The sequence below is a fragment of the Tamandua tetradactyla genome, chromosome 1 (genome assembly GCF_023851605.1).
Source record: "Tamandua tetradactyla isolate mTamTet1 chromosome 1, mTamTet1.pri, whole genome shotgun sequence".
Lineage (NCBI taxonomy): Eukaryota > Metazoa > Chordata > Mammalia > Pilosa > Myrmecophagidae > Tamandua > Tamandua tetradactyla.
Genome location: NC_135327.1, coordinates 83,908,340 through 83,927,730, shown reverse-complemented (window position 1 = coordinate 83,927,730; position 19,391 = coordinate 83,908,340). Strand labels below are relative to the sequence as shown.

General features: G+C 39.9%; 1 protein-coding gene across 5 annotated transcripts in view; it reads right to left on the bottom strand.

Moving 5' to 3' along the window:
* TARP (TCR gamma alternate reading frame protein) overlaps positions 1-19,391 on the bottom strand; it is a 65,928-nt gene that overhangs the window by 1,900 nt on the left and 44,637 nt on the right. For 3 of the 5 annotated variants that reach the window (XM_077119522.1, XM_077119515.1, XM_077119524.1), the window contains exons 5-6: positions 13,970-14,110; positions 2,251-2,301 (exon numbers count right to left, since the gene is read on the bottom strand). In XM_077119522.1, coding sequence (XP_076975637.1) covers positions 2,251-2,301; positions 13,970-14,110 — 192 coding nt within the window. The remainder of the gene's footprint in view (positions 1-2,250; positions 2,302-13,969; positions 14,111-19,391) is intronic. The other 2 variants (XM_077119526.1, XM_077119531.1) reach the window with 1 other exon arrangement.

Here is a 19,391-nt window from a genome sequence, read left to right as displayed (position 1 = left end):
CTAACAGGTTAAGTTAATATCAAACTCTGCTAAATCCTTTAAAATATTTCAAAGTATTAAAGACTGGGGTTGAATTTTTCATGAATGAGGGGAATACGTATTTATAATAACTAGCTTTTAGCATTTTGTCACCTTATCACGTCTATAAATAATAATAATATACAATATGCATTGAGTGCTAACCAAATGCCAGACAATGTTCTGAGAGCTTTGCATGGAAAGCTTTGATTTTATTTATTCTTTATAACAATAGCCAAGAAAGAACATCATTTTCATTCCCATTTAATAAATAAACTGATATTTGAGAGAGAAGTAATTTTCCAGGTGTCCCACATTTACCAAGTGCAAAATCCCAGATTTTAATTCTACAAACATGCCTTTAATACTTCATCTCTAAGTATAATAAATACCCTAGGTATTACAAGGCTTTAGCATAAGAAGTTGAATTGTTGCTTTAGTGCTTTAGAAACATCTGAGCCATTACACGTTGTACATCACTACCAAGGGAAATACAGGTAAATTTGGTGGTGCTGTTAGTGGGTGGGTGGTAGATTTTAGTAAACAGGGCATTATAGAAAATGGAGGAAAGAGGCTAAACTGAGTTCTCCAAAAATTTAGGACATGAATTACTTGTCTTTCCAGATGCCTCTCATTGTGGCTGTGATGTTATAAGAGAAGTACACTTAACGCCTCAAGGTTTTGCAAAAAACCCACAATGTCAAGAAATAATTACTGATAATGATGGCATGATATGCTGGCTACCCTGTGAACCATATTGCTGAGCTTCTTCCTATGGAAATGTGCATTTTACATGTTGGGACTTCATAGAGTCAGAACTCCAAAATCATTAGCCCTGGGTGAGGTAACGATCTCAAAGAGGTCATTTTTTATAATTCCCTCCCCCTGGGCAGGTAAGGTATTGAGTTCCTCCTTGCCTCATGTGGCAGCTGAGATCCAGGGCTCTCTTGGTATCAGAAATGGAAGAAAGCTCAGCAGGACTAAAAGCAACGCTTCTGGCCATTTTCCTTACACACGTAGGGAGAAAGGGTTGGACACTAGTATTTACTCTATACCTGTTAAGTGAAATAATCTGTGGTAGAGCTTCCACATTTGGTATCATATCTCTTGAACAAGTTACAAATTAATTATAATTATTATAAATTTGGAGATAAGGAAAATACTGCTCCACAAAGTTGAATAATTCACCCATATACTTGCAGCTAATAAGTTATAGAACTTGGATTAAAATTCAGTTGTGCAGGGCAACGGTGGCTCAGTGGCAGAGTTCTCGCCAGCCATGCCTGAGACCTGGGTTTGATTCCCAGTGCCTGCCCATGTTAAAAAAAAAAAACAAAACCAAAAAAACTCAGTTGTGTAAATGTGGATTGTGGGAAATGGCAGATTAGGAAGCTCCAGGAAACAGGCTGTACACCAGAACAACTATTAAAGAGGGAGGAATGGTCATAATCAACTATTTTGAAACTCAGGACTCTTGTGGAACCATAAGGAAAGAGAAGGAAGAAGAAGCTAATAAATTATGATAAGTAACAGTAAATTGCTTTCTCTGGGCAGCAGTAACTGGCACCCATCCCCCACTCTCATGACAGGCAGCAGTAGAACCCAGCCCCTGCCATAGCTTGCTGGTACCAGAAAGGGACTTCAAAATCTACTTACCTGAAATCTGGGGTGGGGTGGGGGTCTGATCACTGAGTACTCTTTTTTTTGCATGCCATATGGTAGGGACCACATTTCATTACTTTTCCATGTGACTCCCATTATTGCAGCACCATTTGTTGAATTTTTTTGGGGGGGGAGAGGTGCAGGTATCAAACACTGGTCTCCCACATGGTAGGCGAGAAGTCTCCCAATGAACTACCATTGCACCCCTGGAATACATCTTTTTATAAGCGACTTTGGATCACTAGGGACCTGGTTCTGAGGGTGGCCATTGTTCCTACCCGCCTGGGCAAAGGCAGTGGAAGAGGATTAAAGACACTGCTTCCTCAGAGCTGCAGAGGACAGTTGATAGGCTGCATTTGCTAGGCAGGTCAAGAAAGCACAGCTTTGTAGAGCATGGAAGAAGCTTCTGGTGTCCTTCCTGGTACCTGCCTCATCATCTCCCCAGGGCAGTTTGGAGCTAGCTGGCACTCCTTCATGGGTCCCTGGCCTTGTTCTGACTGGGACTGATTATCATTAAGATAATGAAAGCAGTACAACAGTTGAGGCAGAAGACCAAGGGCAAAGGCTTACCTGCATTAAGTCCAGCAGTGGAACACCATGAAGAGGGAAAAGGTCTGTCACCTGGGAAGTAGAGGAATCATCAAACTACTGTAAACCAGGAAACTTCTAAAGTCAATCAGTAAGGACAAGACTAGAAGAGACAGGGAAGAGCCTGCACTTTATATTTTTCTTAAACAAACCTTTCTGATATGAGAGCTGACACTCAGAAAATTTGTCATATCCCCAGCTGGTAACAAGCTCAAGAAACAGACATTTAAGGGAGTAAATCCAGAGTTAGCATTTTTAAATATTAAAATGTACAGTGTTTAACTAAAGATTACAACTAAGATTACAAAGTAAACAAATAGGCCATAATAGCTCAGCCAAAGTAAGAGAATAAAAATTCAGAAAACATCAATGAAAATGACCAGACTATGGACTCACTGCACAAAGACTTTTTAAAAAATAATCTTTAATATGCCCAATGTTAGGTCTAGCAAAAGGAACTCTTGACACAGAGCCCCCTTCTGCCCCATTCCTCAGTGTCCTTGCCTGGTCCAAGCATCCAGATATGAATCAATTGCCATACTGGCTAATATTGCATTCTCTAGACCAATGAAGACATCCCGGACCACTAGAAATACGGTCATAATCTGTTTCTGTTGATAACGCCCTCTTCTGCCAGTGCCTCACTCTGCATGGTGTGTAGGACCTCAACAATGTATCATAGCCTAAATCAATAAGTTAGTGCAGTCTTTTGTGTACAATTTTTCTTTTAAAAGGGTGGCTCCCAAGGGAGGTGGGGGGACCTTGAGCCACTTTCTGCAGACCTCTGTGCAGTGGCTCCCTTCTGTTTCTTCCCTGTTTTTCTCTCCTCTAGTAAAGCTGTTTCTGTGCTTTAACTCACTGTCTCATGTGGAATCCTTAACAACTCCATGCCTAACATCTGGTGCCAAAACCTGGGATGGAGGTCTGACTGAGGCTTAGCTTTCCAACCCTTCAGGGCTATAGGACAACCTTCCAGTCAACCCCATTTGGAGATCAGACTGAGGTTTGAGTTTCTGGCCCCTTAGAGCTATGGGAGCAGCCCTCCAGTCAACTCCATCCCCCAGGCTGGCTCATTTGGATTTCCATGCAATTGATGACTTGAGTTTACCAGATCAGACCATGTAGACATGATGCCAGCTCACATCCATGGCACTCAAATGTCTACAACTAATTTGGCCCTAGGTAAGTGATGTCTTTCTACCCAGATCCTCCCTTTGAGAGTTCTGTGTCCCGTGGACAGCTGCCCTTCAGGGTTTGGGCCTACTTTAACGTGGCACCCTGGCCAGCAACCCAAGCATTTTTTTATAAGCCTGAAAAAGAACCTGAGCACTCAATCAAATCTCTCCAGCTCCAAGAGCGTTTTCCTCTGCAGCAGTCCAAGCTTGGGGGATGCCTTGAGCAAAAGACTACATGCACTCAGCTGGTCCCCAGTGACAAACCAGGGATGTTTGCTTTGTTGTTATAAAGGATCTTCAGTCTGGGTAGTTAGCCTCACTTCAAACACTCCACCTCAGTGTACTGAAAACACCCCAACCCAGCATCTATCTTGGTGCCCCTAAAGCACCCTGACCTGCCTTAACTCAGCATCACATAAGACATGCACAAAAATCATAAACCTCCATAAATCTTCACCACAAAATCATGGGAAATAATCACTTCACAGTAATTCCAAAACTGCTATTCCCCCGGAGTCTACTCTCTCGGATGTTTACTCCATAATCTTAATAAACTCAAATTAAAAGGAGAAATAAAACCACAGAAACATTTATTTTTGCAATTCAATCTGGCCACATTATCCTTTAAAACAACAAAAACATTGTCCAGAGAACAGTACTTTTGATTGGCAAATTTTCACTGAACTTGATATTTTTCTGCAGCATGACAGTAAATGGTCAGAGGTTCCCTATGCTCTGGCCTTCTGGACCCTTAGATCTCAGTCTTCTCTGTGTCATTCTGTTGTATCGGTCCAAATTCTCCTCCACAAAAAGCCTTCTAAGCTTTCTACTTCTACCACAGAGGTCTCTAACCCCCTCAGCACTGAGGAGTCCTCCTTATCCTCCTTCGACCCTGCAGAACATCCCCCTCCTATGTATTGCTCCCCCTTCCCTGTCTTCCCCAACCCTTTCCACTCCCCTTCCCTCTTCTTCTATCTCCAATAAGCCTTCTCCCACTTTAGCACCCACCTCTTATCCCCCTTCCCCATCTTCACCAACTCTTTATACTCCCCTTCCCTCTTCCTCTATCTCCATTAAGCCTTCCCCTACTTGAACATCCATGTTTTATCCCCCTCTCACCAATTCTACTCAACCCTGTTCACCTCCTTTCACTCAACCCCATGGCCCAGTGCCTGCAATAAATCCCACATCAAAGGGCATGTTTCCCCTAAAAGAAGTAGCAGGACAGGAAGTCATAGTAAAAATTCATGTTCCCTTTTCTTTTTCTGACCTAAGCCAAATTGAAAAACAGCTTGGGTTCTTCTCAGCAGGCCCAACTAAATTTACAAAATAATTAACCCCATCTTACGATTTAACTTACCAAGATGTATATATAATTTTAACCTCCACTACAACCCCAGAAGAAAAACAGCACATTTGGGTTACAGCCACAGCCCATGCCGATAAGCCTTATACAGATGACCCTACTACTCTCCATGGGACATAGGGAAATAATGCAGTTCTCTTAGCAGGTCCAAACTGGGACCATCAGGACCAATCCCCTGATCAAGAAAAAATGAGACATTTTACTTGTATTATTGAAAGAATGAGAAATGCAGGATTCAAAGCTGTTCATTATATAAAATTTCAGAAATCACTCAAGAAAAGGAAGAAAACCCAGCATGCTTCTTGAATTGCTTAACTGAAGCTATTTTAAAATATACAAATATTAACCCTTACTCCAATGAAGGAGAGCTTTCCTCCTTACCCATTTTATCAACCAATTGGCCTCAGACATTCTGAAAAAACTTCAAAAAATAGAACAGGGTCCCCAAGCACGGCAGAAAGAACTTATGAAGGCAGATTTTAAAGTATTTAACAATAGACAGGAGGAAACGGAGCAGGCAGAAAAACAAAAAGAACAAAAAAGCAAAAAGGAAAGGGAAGCAAAGGAAATGCCTCTAGAAAAATTCAGACAGGTGAGAGATGATGGCTGTTACTCCTTGCCTATGCCTTAAGACAACCCAAGGTAATCCATAACAGTAAAGATCAAAATTTGGGGGGCGAAAAAGTGCCGTTCTGCTCGTGCTTTCATCATGTTAAAATGGGCCATTGGGCCAAAGACTGCGCTCAGCCACCAACCCAGCAGGTGCAGGGCCTACCACCGGGCCTCTGCCCATGGAAGGCCTACTGTCCTACGGCCTCTAATCGCAGAGTCGGATGACCTTTCCCTCCTGAACAGGGGTCACTGGCCCCAAAACTGGATGATCTTCTCGGACCAGCTACAGACAGTTGATGAGGTCCAGGTTCCAGCACTGCCCCAACTGTGACCATCACCTCTGCAGAACCCAGGGTAATCTTGAAAGTGGCAGGTAAGCCCATTTCTTTTGTTATAGACATGGGCGCTACATACTCTGTCCTGCGTGAGCATTCAAGGCAACTTATTCTCTCTTCAATTTCAGTCACCAGTATTTCAGGTCAGAAAACAGTGCCTCTTAAAACATTACCCTTAGCTTGCAGTTTAGAAAATTATACCTTTTCTCACAGCTTTCTAGTTAAAATTCTAGCTGTCCCACACCTTTGTTAGGATGGCATATTTGAATAAAATTTAAAACAACCCTTCAATTAACAGAAATAAAATAAGCCAATAAATTGCCTCAGGCAGTCCTGCTCCTGTCTGTGGGAGAAACAATATCTTCCACTAAGGAAATAGTTTTGCCCCAATGTCTGGAAAAAGCAAATCCCTGGGTAAGGGACACCTCCTCCCCTTCTATCACTGAATACCATGCATGGGTTTCAGGTTTCACTCAAGAATCCTGAGGAATTTCCAAACAAGCCTCAATATCCTCTTACCCCTCAAGCTCTCGTGGGCCTAAAACTATAGTTGAGAGGTTATTAACTTCTGGGCTCCTCAGAGAAGCAGCTTCTCTAGCTAATACACCTATCCTAGCAGTAAAAAACATCTGATGGAACCTAGCAACTAGCTGAAGATCTTAGAGCCATTAACCAGGCCACCACACCCACTACTCCCAGAGTTCCTAATCCATGTTCTATACTCTCCCAATTCCTCCAAATACTACCCACTATACAGTCTCAGATCTTCAAATGCTTTCTTCACTCTTCCTCTTCACCCCAACTCTCAAGATTTTTTTTGCCTTTACACGGACAAACCCCATTACTGGAACTTCTAACCAATTAACATGGACAGTCTTACCACAAGGTTTTAGAGACAGCCCTCATTTGTTTGGACATTAGCCTCTGATTTATGGGCCTTGAATTTGCATCCCAGTACACTGCTTCAGTTATGTAAATAATCTCCTGCTGTGCAATCCTTCTGAAGCCTTATTGCAGGAACACACAGTCACCCTTCTTAACTTTTTACAACAAAAGGGATATAAAATCTCCCAAATAAAGGGCAATTTTCTAAGCCTAAAGTCACTTGCTTAGAACTTTGTCTCTCCCCCACTGAAAAAGGCATTACCACCCAAAGCAAGGAAATAATTTCAAAAGTTCTTTTACCCCAAACCAAACAAGAACTTCTTTCCTTCCTAGGTTTAGCCAATTTTTTCCCAAACCTGGATCCCTAATTTTTGACTCATAGCTAAAAGCATATATCAAGCCACTGTGGGAAACCTCCAGGACCCGCCAGACCCCTTAACTATTAAACATTCACTCAAGCAGCTTAAAATACCCTCACCCAGGCTCTTCCAAATCCTAGCAAGCCTTTCTCACTGTATGTAAACACCAAAGGTGGCTTTGCTCTTGGAATTTTAACTCAGGCAAGCAGGCCGAATGCCCATGTAATCGCTTACTTCTCCCCTTTCTTAGGATGGCCACTGTGTCTCAGAGTCCTAGCCTCTGCAGCACTCCTCATTCAGAAAACTCTTAAGCTTGTGCCATATGCTCAACTATCTGTCCTTTCTTCTCATAACCCACCCTCCCTTTTAACTCACCAGGCTATTTCTGGTGCCTCTCCCTCTCGTACTCAATCTCTACATGTGCAACTTCTTTACAAGCCCCAGGTTAAAATATCCTATTCACCTACAAAATTCCTTACTCCACCAAAGCATCAAAAACCTAGGCATAACTGTATGGAGGCTGTGGATCATTTCCTTCACCCACTTCCCAACATAGGAGACTCCCCTCTGCCTCCTCCAGCTAATACTTGGTTTATTGACGGCAGTGCTTTTAAAGACCCCTTTAAGCAGACTGGATATGCTATAGTATCTGCCCAGGAAATAATTGAGTCTGGACCTTTGCCTCCTGGCACCACTTCCCAACAGGCTGAGCTCATAGCCCTCACCCGAGTCCTCAGTTTAGCGGCAGGAACCCCTACTAATATTTATACTGACTCTAAATATGCTTTCCGTATTATTCAATCACATCTAGCTATATGGAAAGAAAAAGGATATCTTACTTCAAAAGAGTCTCCAATTATTAATAAAACCCTCATCCTTAAATGTCTTGAGGCAGCACAAGCCCCTGCCCAGGCAGCAGTTATTCATTGTAAGGGTCATCAAAGTAGAAAAGATCCCATCTCTATAGGCCATAACAAAGCAGATGAGGAAGCGAAGACAGGCTCAGACTCTAACTCAGTTTCTGGTGATGCCCACCCCAGGGTCTGCTTACTCCACTGTAGAGCAGACCGACTTACAGCTCAGTGCCACCTTTAATGAAGGGTGGTTTTATTTTAAATAATAAAGTAATTCTGCCCCAACAGTTTGCACAAAAAATTTCAAGGAACCTGCATGACTAATTTCGTATTGGCACCAAGCTGTTAGCCTCTCTTTTATCTCAAACCGTAAATCACCCTAACTTCACTCAGAGCTTCAACATATCACTATGATATGCACCATCTGCCAGTACTCCACCCTCAGGGCAATCTCAAACCAGCCCCCTACCCTTTCCATCAAGCAAGAGGACAAATTCCCAGACAGGACTGGCAAATTGATTTTACCAACCTCCCACCAATTAAAAAGTTTAAATATCTCTCAGTTTTTGTAAACACTTTCAGAATGGGTAGAAGCCTTCCCTACTACCTCAAAAAAAAGCTTCTGAAGTAACCACTATTTTATTGCAGAGCATTATTCCTAGGTTTGGCCTGCCTATGTCCCTGAAATCGGATAACAGCCCTGCCTTTTTTTCCAAAATTGCTCAGCAAGTATCTCAAATCCTAGGTATACATTGGCAATTACATACCTTGTAGGGACCTCAATCTTCAGGCAAAGTAGAATGAATGGATGGCCTAATTAAAACACATTTAACTAAACTAAGGACTCAAATTCAATTATCATGGCTTAAACTTTTACCAGTTGCACTTCTCAAAATTCAAAGTGTCCCTTGCAAGCCCGGTATGTTAACCTCTTTTAAAATAATGTGTGGAAGGCCTTTATTACTTGGCAACTTCCCTCCTCCAGTTTCCTCCTATGGAGACTACTTCCATGTTTTAACTCAAATTCGGGCAACTCTTAGGGATTATGCAAATACCAACCTGCCTCAAACTACCCCAAACCCCACTAATCCTTTTATATCCCCTGGAGACTGTATATATCTAAAAACCCTCCAACCAAAATCTTTAACCCCCTCTTGGACAGGACCATACTTGGCTTTACTCACCACTCCAACAGCAGCTAAATGATCAGGATTAACATTCTGGATTCATCTCTCCAGGCTAAAACTGACTCAACAACTAGCTGAGATGGACCCCAATGTCCTCACCAACCCAGAGAGGGACCTCAACCAGCAATATTCATGCAAACCTACTGGAACATTTAAACTTAAGATCTCCAAAACAAACCCCAGTGTAGAATGAGTGCTCTGGCTTGGCGCATCTGTGGTCTGGTATTTTTTATCCTTGCATTTATCTTTGTTCTTCAACTAGCAATTTTAGCCTTGCTAGAGGAAACCCACCTCCACTATTTACCCAAAACTAAATTTACCCTAATTTGGTGGTGGAAATATCCACAATAAAATAACTCCTTTTCCTCTTTGTAGTACTAAAGCATATCAGTCCTCTAGCCTTATAAATAATTTTGAAGTAATTTTTAGCGTTACAAATAATTTTTAAGCAATCTTTTACATTTTAGCCTTGTGAGTAACTTTTCCCCCGCTTTCACATTTCTGCAAATAATCTCTGATAATCTAGCCTGGCTACCCCTAAAAGGCCCTGTCATTGCACACCCTTTTAAAATTTATTACTGACCTCTGGCTTCAGGGAGATTTACAAGATTACACCCCTAAACAAATTACCCTATACTCTTTCATTTTCATCTTTCTAACAGCTGCTCTCTTAATCACCTTAATGTCTGTTCACTATGCTGTTTTTCCAGTTTACAACATTCCTCCTTATATTATCACGTCTATCCTCCCAACCCCAACACCCATTCACACCTGTTATCCAATATATTGCTACAGTCATGAATAAAACCAATTCTTAAATCTGTCCAAAATTTATACACGCCACTTCTCTCTCTTTCTCGCCATAAAGATGCTACCTACAATAACTCCCCAATACTATGGATTTGAAATTCTTTATGCAGATAATAACCCACCTAAAAATAAAATATTTGGCACAAAATTTATAATAGGCAAAAATAAAAAATTAATACCCAATCAAAGAAAAGCCCCAAACCAAAAAGCCCAGGGCCCACAGAAAGAGCACCCCGACTAACAGGCAAGCCCTATGTATGTTTCTCCCACCATGCTTCCAATCACCGAGTTATTAATTTAGGACACCTTAACAGCTCCTTCTGCCATTATACCCTAACCTTTAACTCAACTCTCATGAAAGGGGTACCAAGCACCTAAAATAACTTCACAATATTAACTAATGAAACTAACTTTCTGTCTTGGGGTATTGAAATAAGTAATTCTGCCAGCCAATATGTATTAGCACGTCTATCCTCCCAACCCCAACACCTATTCACAATATATATATATATAGTAATATACATATATACATTACATTACATTACATATAATCCTATAGATAATGTAATCCTATTACCTAGCCTTAATAATACCCGGTTATTTGAATTAGGAAACTATTCAGGCCAACTTTTAACCTAACCAATCAAAATATCCCTAAAAGTAGCAGAATCCCTTCAAATCACTCAAATATTCAAAGCCTCCTACTAACACCTTGTCAAAACCGGATTCTTAACTACTCTAGCTGTTTTCTAACTGAAACCTGTAGCAAAGAGGCCCCACAAATGCCTCATTCCCCAGAATACTAAAAAAAAGTAATAATAATATTCTCCAACATCTTTTCTGCGATATGTTATGCTACGGCCCAGCCCATCTAAAATCTAACCCTTGTGAAACCCCCTATTCCCCTCTATGTGAAGATGAACTTTTCTCAGGGTCATATGACTAGGACCCCCAGTCTGTTTTCCTTCTCATTAATGCATGCCAAGTCTGGCTTAAAGGCCCCTGTTTAGCTCTCTCTATGGTGGGTACAAGATACTGTTTTTTATGCGGAAGCACAGCTTACTTGTTACTTCCTGAACATTGAACAGGAACTTGTACTATTGTTATTATTACCTCCTGAAGCCCAAATCTTAACACCTTCTGAAATGGCTTCCTCAGGGCAAATTCCTAATCTTGGCTTTTTTCTTGAAAATCACCTGAACAAACCTCTACCATGTAACACTAGAACTTTAGGCCATATTCGTGGATGCTTCAATCCTATTCTAGAAATCCCAGGACTAGGCCACACTATATATTGAAGCTTTTTCTGGCTTATTGGCACCCCCTGCTTAAAGCCTGTATCCTAAATATTTCCCAAATGATGCAGCAATCATGGAATGCCACTATATCGAAGCTCTAGATGAACAACAATCTTTAAACAGCTTAGCAGAGGTAGTATTACAAAATAGAAGAGCCCTAGATGTCCTAACTACAGTGGCAGAAGGAACCTGTGCAATATTAAATGAAATCTGTTGTTTTTACATCCACTATCCAGGTCGAGTAAAACAGAGTTTAAAACTATTAAAAGAAAATGTGACCATAATAAAAAACAGTTTAGCAAATGCTAATTCTTCTTGGTTAGAAAATTTTCTCTCAAGCTTTTTTTTCATTCTTTTCTATTCCTTTGTGAGCCATCCTACTATCCCTCATTGGACCTTTAATTATCCTATTACTAATTTCACCCTTAACCCCTTGTCTTTTAAAATGTCTGTCTGATTTTATTCATAGGTCAATAGTGCTGTAACCAACCCAGTGTCTGAAAACATATTCCTGCTAAGACAGAAGTCCATGGACCTAATCCTGTCATAAAAGTTGCATTGTTACCAACCCATTCCAACAGAAAAAGCCTAGAAACCCCTGCTCAACTCAAAGCAATTTCTTCCCCCTTAACTTGGCCCAAACTCAGCCAGAAGTAGCTAAGGAAAGAACACAATGTCCTGCTCCCTCGAGAAATTGCTTTGAGCTAAGCTAAGGCATTAACTCAAACCCAGTATCAGCTTTATTCAACTTTATTAAAAAGAAAAGACAAGAATGTTAGGTCTAGCAAAAGAAACTCTTGATGCAGAGCCCCTTCAGCCCCTCTCCTCAGCATCCTTGCCAGGTCCAAGGATCGGGATATGAACCAATTGCCATACTGGCTAGTGTTGTATTCTCCGGATGAATGAAGACATCCCAGACCACTAGAAATATGGTCATAGTCTGTTTCTGCTGATAACTCCCTCCCCTGCCAGGGCCTCACTCTGCATAGTGCATCAGCACCTCAGTAATGTATCATAGCCTAAGTCAATAAGCCCCTTTGTTAGTGCAGTCTTTTGAATGGAATTTTTCTTTTAAGAGGGCAACTCCCTAAAGTGGGGGGTACCCTGAGCCATTTCCCACAAACCTCTGTGTCAGTGGCTCTCTTCTGTTTCTTCCCTGTTTTTCTCTCCTCTAATAAATCTGTTTCTGTGCTTTAACTCACTGTCTCATGTGGAATCCTTAACGACTCCGTGCCTAACAACCAGGGAAAAGAAGGAAACTACAGAAAAAGAACTAAAAAAATATGAGAAAAATGAATGAACGATATGAAAACCTCAATTAAGGGAATAATTTTTTTAAAGGAACCAAACTGAACTACTGGAGTTGAAGACCACAGTAATTGAAATGAAAAATTTCCAGGAGAGTGTGTTAGTTTGACACTATTATGTACACCAAAAAATATCAGGTTTTATTAATCCATTAATGTGGATGTAAGCCTATTGTGGGTGTGACCTGTGATTAAGTTCTCTCCATTGAGATGTGACCCACCCAATTCAAGGTGGGTCTTAATTTTTTACTGGAGTCCTTTATGAGAGGATAAAAGGGAGTATAGTAGCCCAGAGAGCTTAGAGAGAGAAACACCCAGAGGATCTTAAAAAATAGAAAAGCCCAAGAGAAGCAAAGCAAGGAACCATAGAAACTGAAACTGCCAGAACCTGAAAATAATGAAATCTGGGAGCAAAGGACCAGCAGATGCCAGCCATGTGCCTTCCCATGTGACACAGGTATCCCAGATGCCAGTGGCCTTTCTTCAGAGAAAGTATTGTCCTTAATTAGGACATTTCCAGGGCCTTAAAACTATGAATTTGTAAACCAATAAATCCCTATTGTAAAAGCCAACCCATTTCTGGTATGTTGCATTCTGGCAGCTTTAACAAACTGAAGCAGAGTTTCAATGGTAGATTGGAACCGGAAGAAGAAGAAATCAACAAATTCAAAGAGAAGATAATTGAAGTGAGTCATGCTGAGGAGCAGCGAGAAAAACAAATTATAAAAAACCTAAGAGACCTCTGGGACACCAACAAACATACGAATATATGCATAATGGGGGTACCAGGAAAGAAGGACAAAGACAATGGTACAAGGAATATTCAAAGAAATAATGACAGAAAACCTCACAAACTTAGCAAAAGATATGAATAGGAACATCAAAGAATTCCAAAGAACACTGAACAGGAAAAACCTGAAGAAGAAGGAAAAAAAAAAACAAAAAACCACCACATCCACATCACACAGTGATCAACTGTTGAAAGCAGATTGTTCAAGATGGCAGAGTAGGGAGCTCTAGAATTCAATTCACCCTCTGGAGCAGCTAGTACACAGCCAGTAACTGTCTGAACAACTGTTTGGGCAGTTCTGAAGACCAGAATGCCATACACCAACCAGGAAAGAGTGGCAGACAGAGGCTAATAAACAGCAGTGAAGATCCCTGCGTACATCTCTCCGTGCTGCAGGAGGTGGTGCCCATCCCCAGCTGGTGTAGCAGGCCACCTGAGGAGCTACTCTCTGGCTGGAAACAAAAGCCCTCTATCTTGAGAACCAGGGGTAGGGGTGGGGGTGTACACAACTGGGGACCAATCAAAGCTTTTGTTAACCAAATTCAAATTCAGACTACTGGATTCCAGCTCTAAGAACAACTAAAGTTTCAGCCTGCCCAGGACAGAAAACAACCAGAAGCCTGTTTCAAGTCCACCCTCAGAAGTGGAGGAAGTGAGGCTGATGCAGAGACACGGTAACATCTCAGGGTGGCAGGAAACAATTTGCAGAAGGGTGGCCCTTACCTAAGGGAAGTGTGTGGGCAGGACTAGGCACCAACTTCAGCTTTTGATGAGTGGATTCAGAGTGCTGGATTCCAGGTCTGAAAACACCTCCGGTTTCAACCCACCAGGACAGAAAGCAGCCAGCAGCCTCCATTTCAACCCCTGGTACAAGAGGAAGTAGGGGTAATTGGGAATCACAGTAACTTCTTGGGGCAGTGGAAACAATTTTCAGAAGGGTGGCTTTTCCCCCACATCCCAGAGCAGTTTGCTGCTGTTGATTAAAAAGTTCAGATAACAGGGTCTGGGATCTGAGTAGTAGTTGTAACCCATCCCATCCAATAGCAGCTGGCAACCTCTGTATTATCCATGACCGTGGGGAAAAAGTTGGCTGAAGAATGTCAGCTACTGGGTAGGACAGGAAAGCACAGACTCAGGGAAACATCCTAGGAAAAATTGGCATCCTTTCGGGTGTCCTTCCCAGGAGCCAGATCTACACCCCTTTCATGGGTCTGTAGGCCTGTTTTGCCTGAGAAAAACTGATTTGAGGATGGTCTTCTCTAGCGGGACCCTCCTCCTAGAAATAGCCCTCCAAGTAAAAGCAGCTAGAGATAATGAAAGGAGTGTTAAAAACAAATAGAGGCAAATGAGGGGCGGGCCGCGGTGGCTCAGCGGGCAAGAGTGCTTGCCTGCCGTGCCGGAGGACCCCGGTTCGATTCCCGGCCCCAGCCCATGTAAGAAAACAAACAAACAAAACAAAATATAATAAAACAAGAGAATGTTTAAAAATGTTTCCCTTTCTTCCTCCCTTCCTTCCTTCCATCCTTCCTTCCTTCTCTGTCTTTCCTTCCTTTAAAAAAAAAAAAAAAAAAAAAAAAAAAAAAAAAAAAAAAAACAAATAGAGGCAAATGAGAAAAACACAAAACAGATTGACATTCCCAGAGGAGGAACAGGAGAAAGAAAACTTTCTGTCTTCTGGAGGTGAAAGAATTGTATAAATAGTGCAATTTCAAAAATCATATCATATATCCAGGGAAATAATACAGGAATAAAAGTTGAAGCAATTCTTATCAGTTAAACATGAGCTAAAGATTTAAAGTAAGCTGAACCAAGTGTCAAAAAAGATCTTTAACACAAAGTCAATCAACAAGAAAACCTGAGGCAAAAGAAAGTGATATCTGAATAAATTCATCAAGAAAATCATATGCCTAGACACCAGCAAAAAATTGCAAGCCATACAAAGAAACAGGTCCAGTCAAAGGAACAAATCAAAACAATATGAGATACAGGATTTGAAACATTGAATCAGTGATGTTCAAACAAATTTAAATCAGTTCAAGGTGATAAAGGAAAACATGGCAAAAGAGATAAAGGATATTAATATGACACTGGGTGGGCATAAAGAATTTGAAAATATACAAAAAAAGTTTATGTGAATGAATGGCACATTAGAAAATATAGAAATACATTAAAGGCATATAATAGCAGATTTGAACAGGCAGAAGAAAGAATCAGTGAACTAGAGGACAGAACATCCAAAACTTAGAACAGCAGATAGAGAAAAGAATGGAACAAATGGAGCCAGGGTCTCAGGGAATTGAATGACAGCATGAAGCACAGAAACATACTAGTAACAGATGTCCCAAAAGGAGAGGAACAGGGGGAAAGAGGCAGAAAGAATATTTGAGGAAGTAATGGCAGAAAATGTCCCAAGTCTTATGAAAGATGTAAGAGACCGATCCAAGAAGTGCAACATACTCTAAACAGAATAAACCCTTCTAGACCTACTTCAAAAAACATACTGATCAAAATGTCAACTACCAAAGTCAAGGAGTTGTGAAAACCAGCAAGAAAAGAAGAAATTGACACATACATGGGATACACAATAAGAGGAAGTCCTGATTTCTCATTAGAAACCATGGACAAGAGAAGGCAATAGTATGATATATTTAAAAAACTGAAAGAGAGAAACTTCTAGCCAGGAAGACTACACAATGAAACTATCCTTCAAAAATGAGGGAGAGTTACACACCAAAACTATCCTTCAAAAATGAGAGAGAGTTGAAAATATTTACAGATAAACAGAAACAGAGAGTTTGTTAAGAGACCTGCCCTACAAGAAATACTTAAGGGAGTGCTACAGGCTGAAAGGAAAAGACAGGAAAAAGGGGTTTGGAGGACAGTGTACAAATGAAAAACATCAGTAAGGATAACTAAAAGGGTAAAAAGAAAGACAAAATAAGATATGACATACAAATTTCAAAAGGTACAATTTTTGAAAAAAGTACTGCCTGTACTATAATAACAGTGAATGTTAATGGATTAAATTCCCCAATCAAAAGACAGACTGGCAGAATGGATTAAAAACATGACCCATTTATCTGCTGTCTACAAGAGACTCACTTTAGACCCAAGAACACAAACTGGTTGAAAATGAAAGATTGGGAAAAGATATTCCATGCAAACAGCAATCAGAAAAGAGTGGGAGTAGCTATACTAATATCAAACAAATGAATTTTAAATGCAAAACTGTTAAAAGTGAAAAAGATGGATACTATATATTAATAAAAGGGGCAATCCACCAAGAAGAAATAACAATGAAATATCTCTGCACCCAACCAGGGTACTTCAAAGCACATGAAACCAACATTTGCAACACTAAAGGAAGCAACAGACCTCTCCACAATAAGAGTTGGAGACTACAGTACAACCACTTTCATCAATATACAGAACATCTACACAGGATCAGTATGGAAACAGAGAACTTGCATAAAATGATAAATGAACTAGACCTAACAGATGTTTAAAGAACATCACATCCACAAACAGCATGCTATATACTTTTCTTTAGTAGTCATGGATCATTCTCCAGGACAGATCACATGTTGGGTCACAAAACAGCTCCAAGTAAATGTTAAAAGAATGAAATCATGCAAAATACTTTCTCTGATAATAATGGAATGAAGCTGGAAATCAACAGGTGGAGAACTGGAAAATTTACAAATATATGGAGGTTAAATAACACACTCTTAATCAAGGGTCAAGTAAGAACTTGCAAGAGAAATTAGTGAATATCTCAAGATGAATGAAAACAAGAACACAACATATTGAACTTATCGGAAGTAGCAAGGGCAGTGCTGAGAAATTTAAATCCTAAGCACCAACCTTAAAGAAGAAAGCTAAAACTGAAGGCCCATCTGTACACATGGAAGAACTAGAGAAAGAACATCAAATTAATCACAAAGCAAGCAGAAGGAAACAAAGAGTAGAAACAAATGAAATTGAGAATAAAAAGAAACAAAATCAACAAAACCAAAAATTGGTTATGTGAGAAAAACCAACAAAATTGATAAACCCTTAGCGCTAGCAAAGAAAAAAAGAGAACATGCAAATAAAATCAGAAACGAGGGATGGGACATTACTACTGATCCCACATAAATGAAAGATAAACAAATACTATGAACAGCAGTATGCCAACAAATTAAACAACTTAGAGAAAACAGGCAATTTGCTAGAAACACACAGATAACCTACACTGGCTCAAGGAGAAACAGAGACCTTAACAAACCAATCACAATTAAAGAGATTCAATCAGTCATAAAAAACTTCTCAACAAAGCAAAGCTCAGAACCAGATGGCTTCACTGGTGAATTCTACCAGTCATTCCAAGGAGAATTAATACCAATCCTGCTCAAACTCTTCCAAAAAAATGAAGAAGAGGGAACACTTAACTCATTCTATAAAGTCAACATCACCCAAATACCAAAGCCAGTTGAAGATACTATAAGGGTAGAAAACTACAGACCAATCTCACTAATTAATGTAGATAAGAAAATCCTCAACAACCTATTAGCAAATCAAAACCAACTGTACATTAAAATAATTAAACACCATGATCGATTTATTCTAGGTATGCAAGGGTGCTTCAACACAAGGAAATCAATTAATATAATACACAACATTAACAAATCAAAAGGGAAACACCACATGGTCTTCTCAATCAATGCCAAAAAAGGCATTTGACAAAATCCAGCATTCTTTCTTGATAAAAACACTTTGAAAGTTAAAAATCAGATGAAACTTCTTCAACATAAGGGCATATATGAAAAACTCACAGTTAACATTGTAGTCAATGAGAGACTCAAAGCTTTCCCTCTAATATCAAGAGCAAGACAAGTATGCCTGCTGTCATCACTGTTATTTAACATCGTGCTAGATGTTCTAGCTAGAACAGTTAGGCAAGAGAAAGAAATAAAAGTCAACCAAATTGGAAAGGAAGAAGGAAAACTTTCACTATTTGCATATGACATGATCCTATATTTAGAAAGTCCCAAAAATCTATGACAAAGATACTAGAGCTAATAAATTAGTTCAGCAAAGTGGCAAGATGCAAGATCCTGATCCTGATAAAGATCAACATGCAAAAATCAGTAGTTCCTAAACACTAGTAATGAGTTATCCAAGGAAGAAATAAAGAAATAAATTCCATTTACAATAGCATCTAAAAGAATCACATATCTAGGAATAAGCTTATCTGAGGATGTAAAGGACCTATATTCAGAAAACGACAAAACATTGTTAAAAATAAACAAAGAAAGCATAAATAAGTAGAAGGACATTCTGTGTTCATGGATTGGAAGAATAAATATCATTAACATGTGTATTCTATATAAATTGATGTAAGATTCAAAGCAACCCCAATCAGGATTCCAACAGTCTAATTAGCAGGAATGGAAAATTATCAAATTGATTTGGAAAGGTAAGGAGCCCCAAATAGCCAAAAGCTTCTTGAAAAAGAATGTTGGATGACTCACACTTTCCGACTTTAAATCATACTACAAAGCTACAGTGGTTAAAAAAAATAGCACGGTACTGGCATAAAGATAGACATATTGATCAGTGGAATCAAATTGAGAGTTCAGAGATAGACCCTCATATATGTAGTCAATTGATTTTTGACAAGGCTGCTAAGTCTACTTAACTGAAAAGAACAGTTTCTTCAATAAATGGTGCTCAGAGAATGGGATATCTAAATCCAAAAGAATGAAAGATGACCCCTATCTCACCCTATACAAAAATTAATTCAAAACGTACCAAAGATCTAAATATAAGTGCTAGGACCATAAAACTCATAGAAGAAAATGTAGGGAAGTATCTACAAGATGTCGTGGTAGGCAGTGGTTTCTAAGACCTTATGCCCAAAGCACAAGCAATAAAAGAAAAATTAGATAAATGGGACCTCTTCCAAATGGAATACTTCAGTTCTTCAAAGGATTTTGTCAAGAAGGTGAGAAGGCAGCCTACTCAGTCAGAGAAAATATTTGGAAACCATGTATCTGATAAGGGTTTGATATCCAGAATATATAAAGAAATCATACAATTCAACAATACAAAGACAGCCCAATTAAAAAATAGGCAGAATACGAGGAGCTGAGTGTGGGGACAT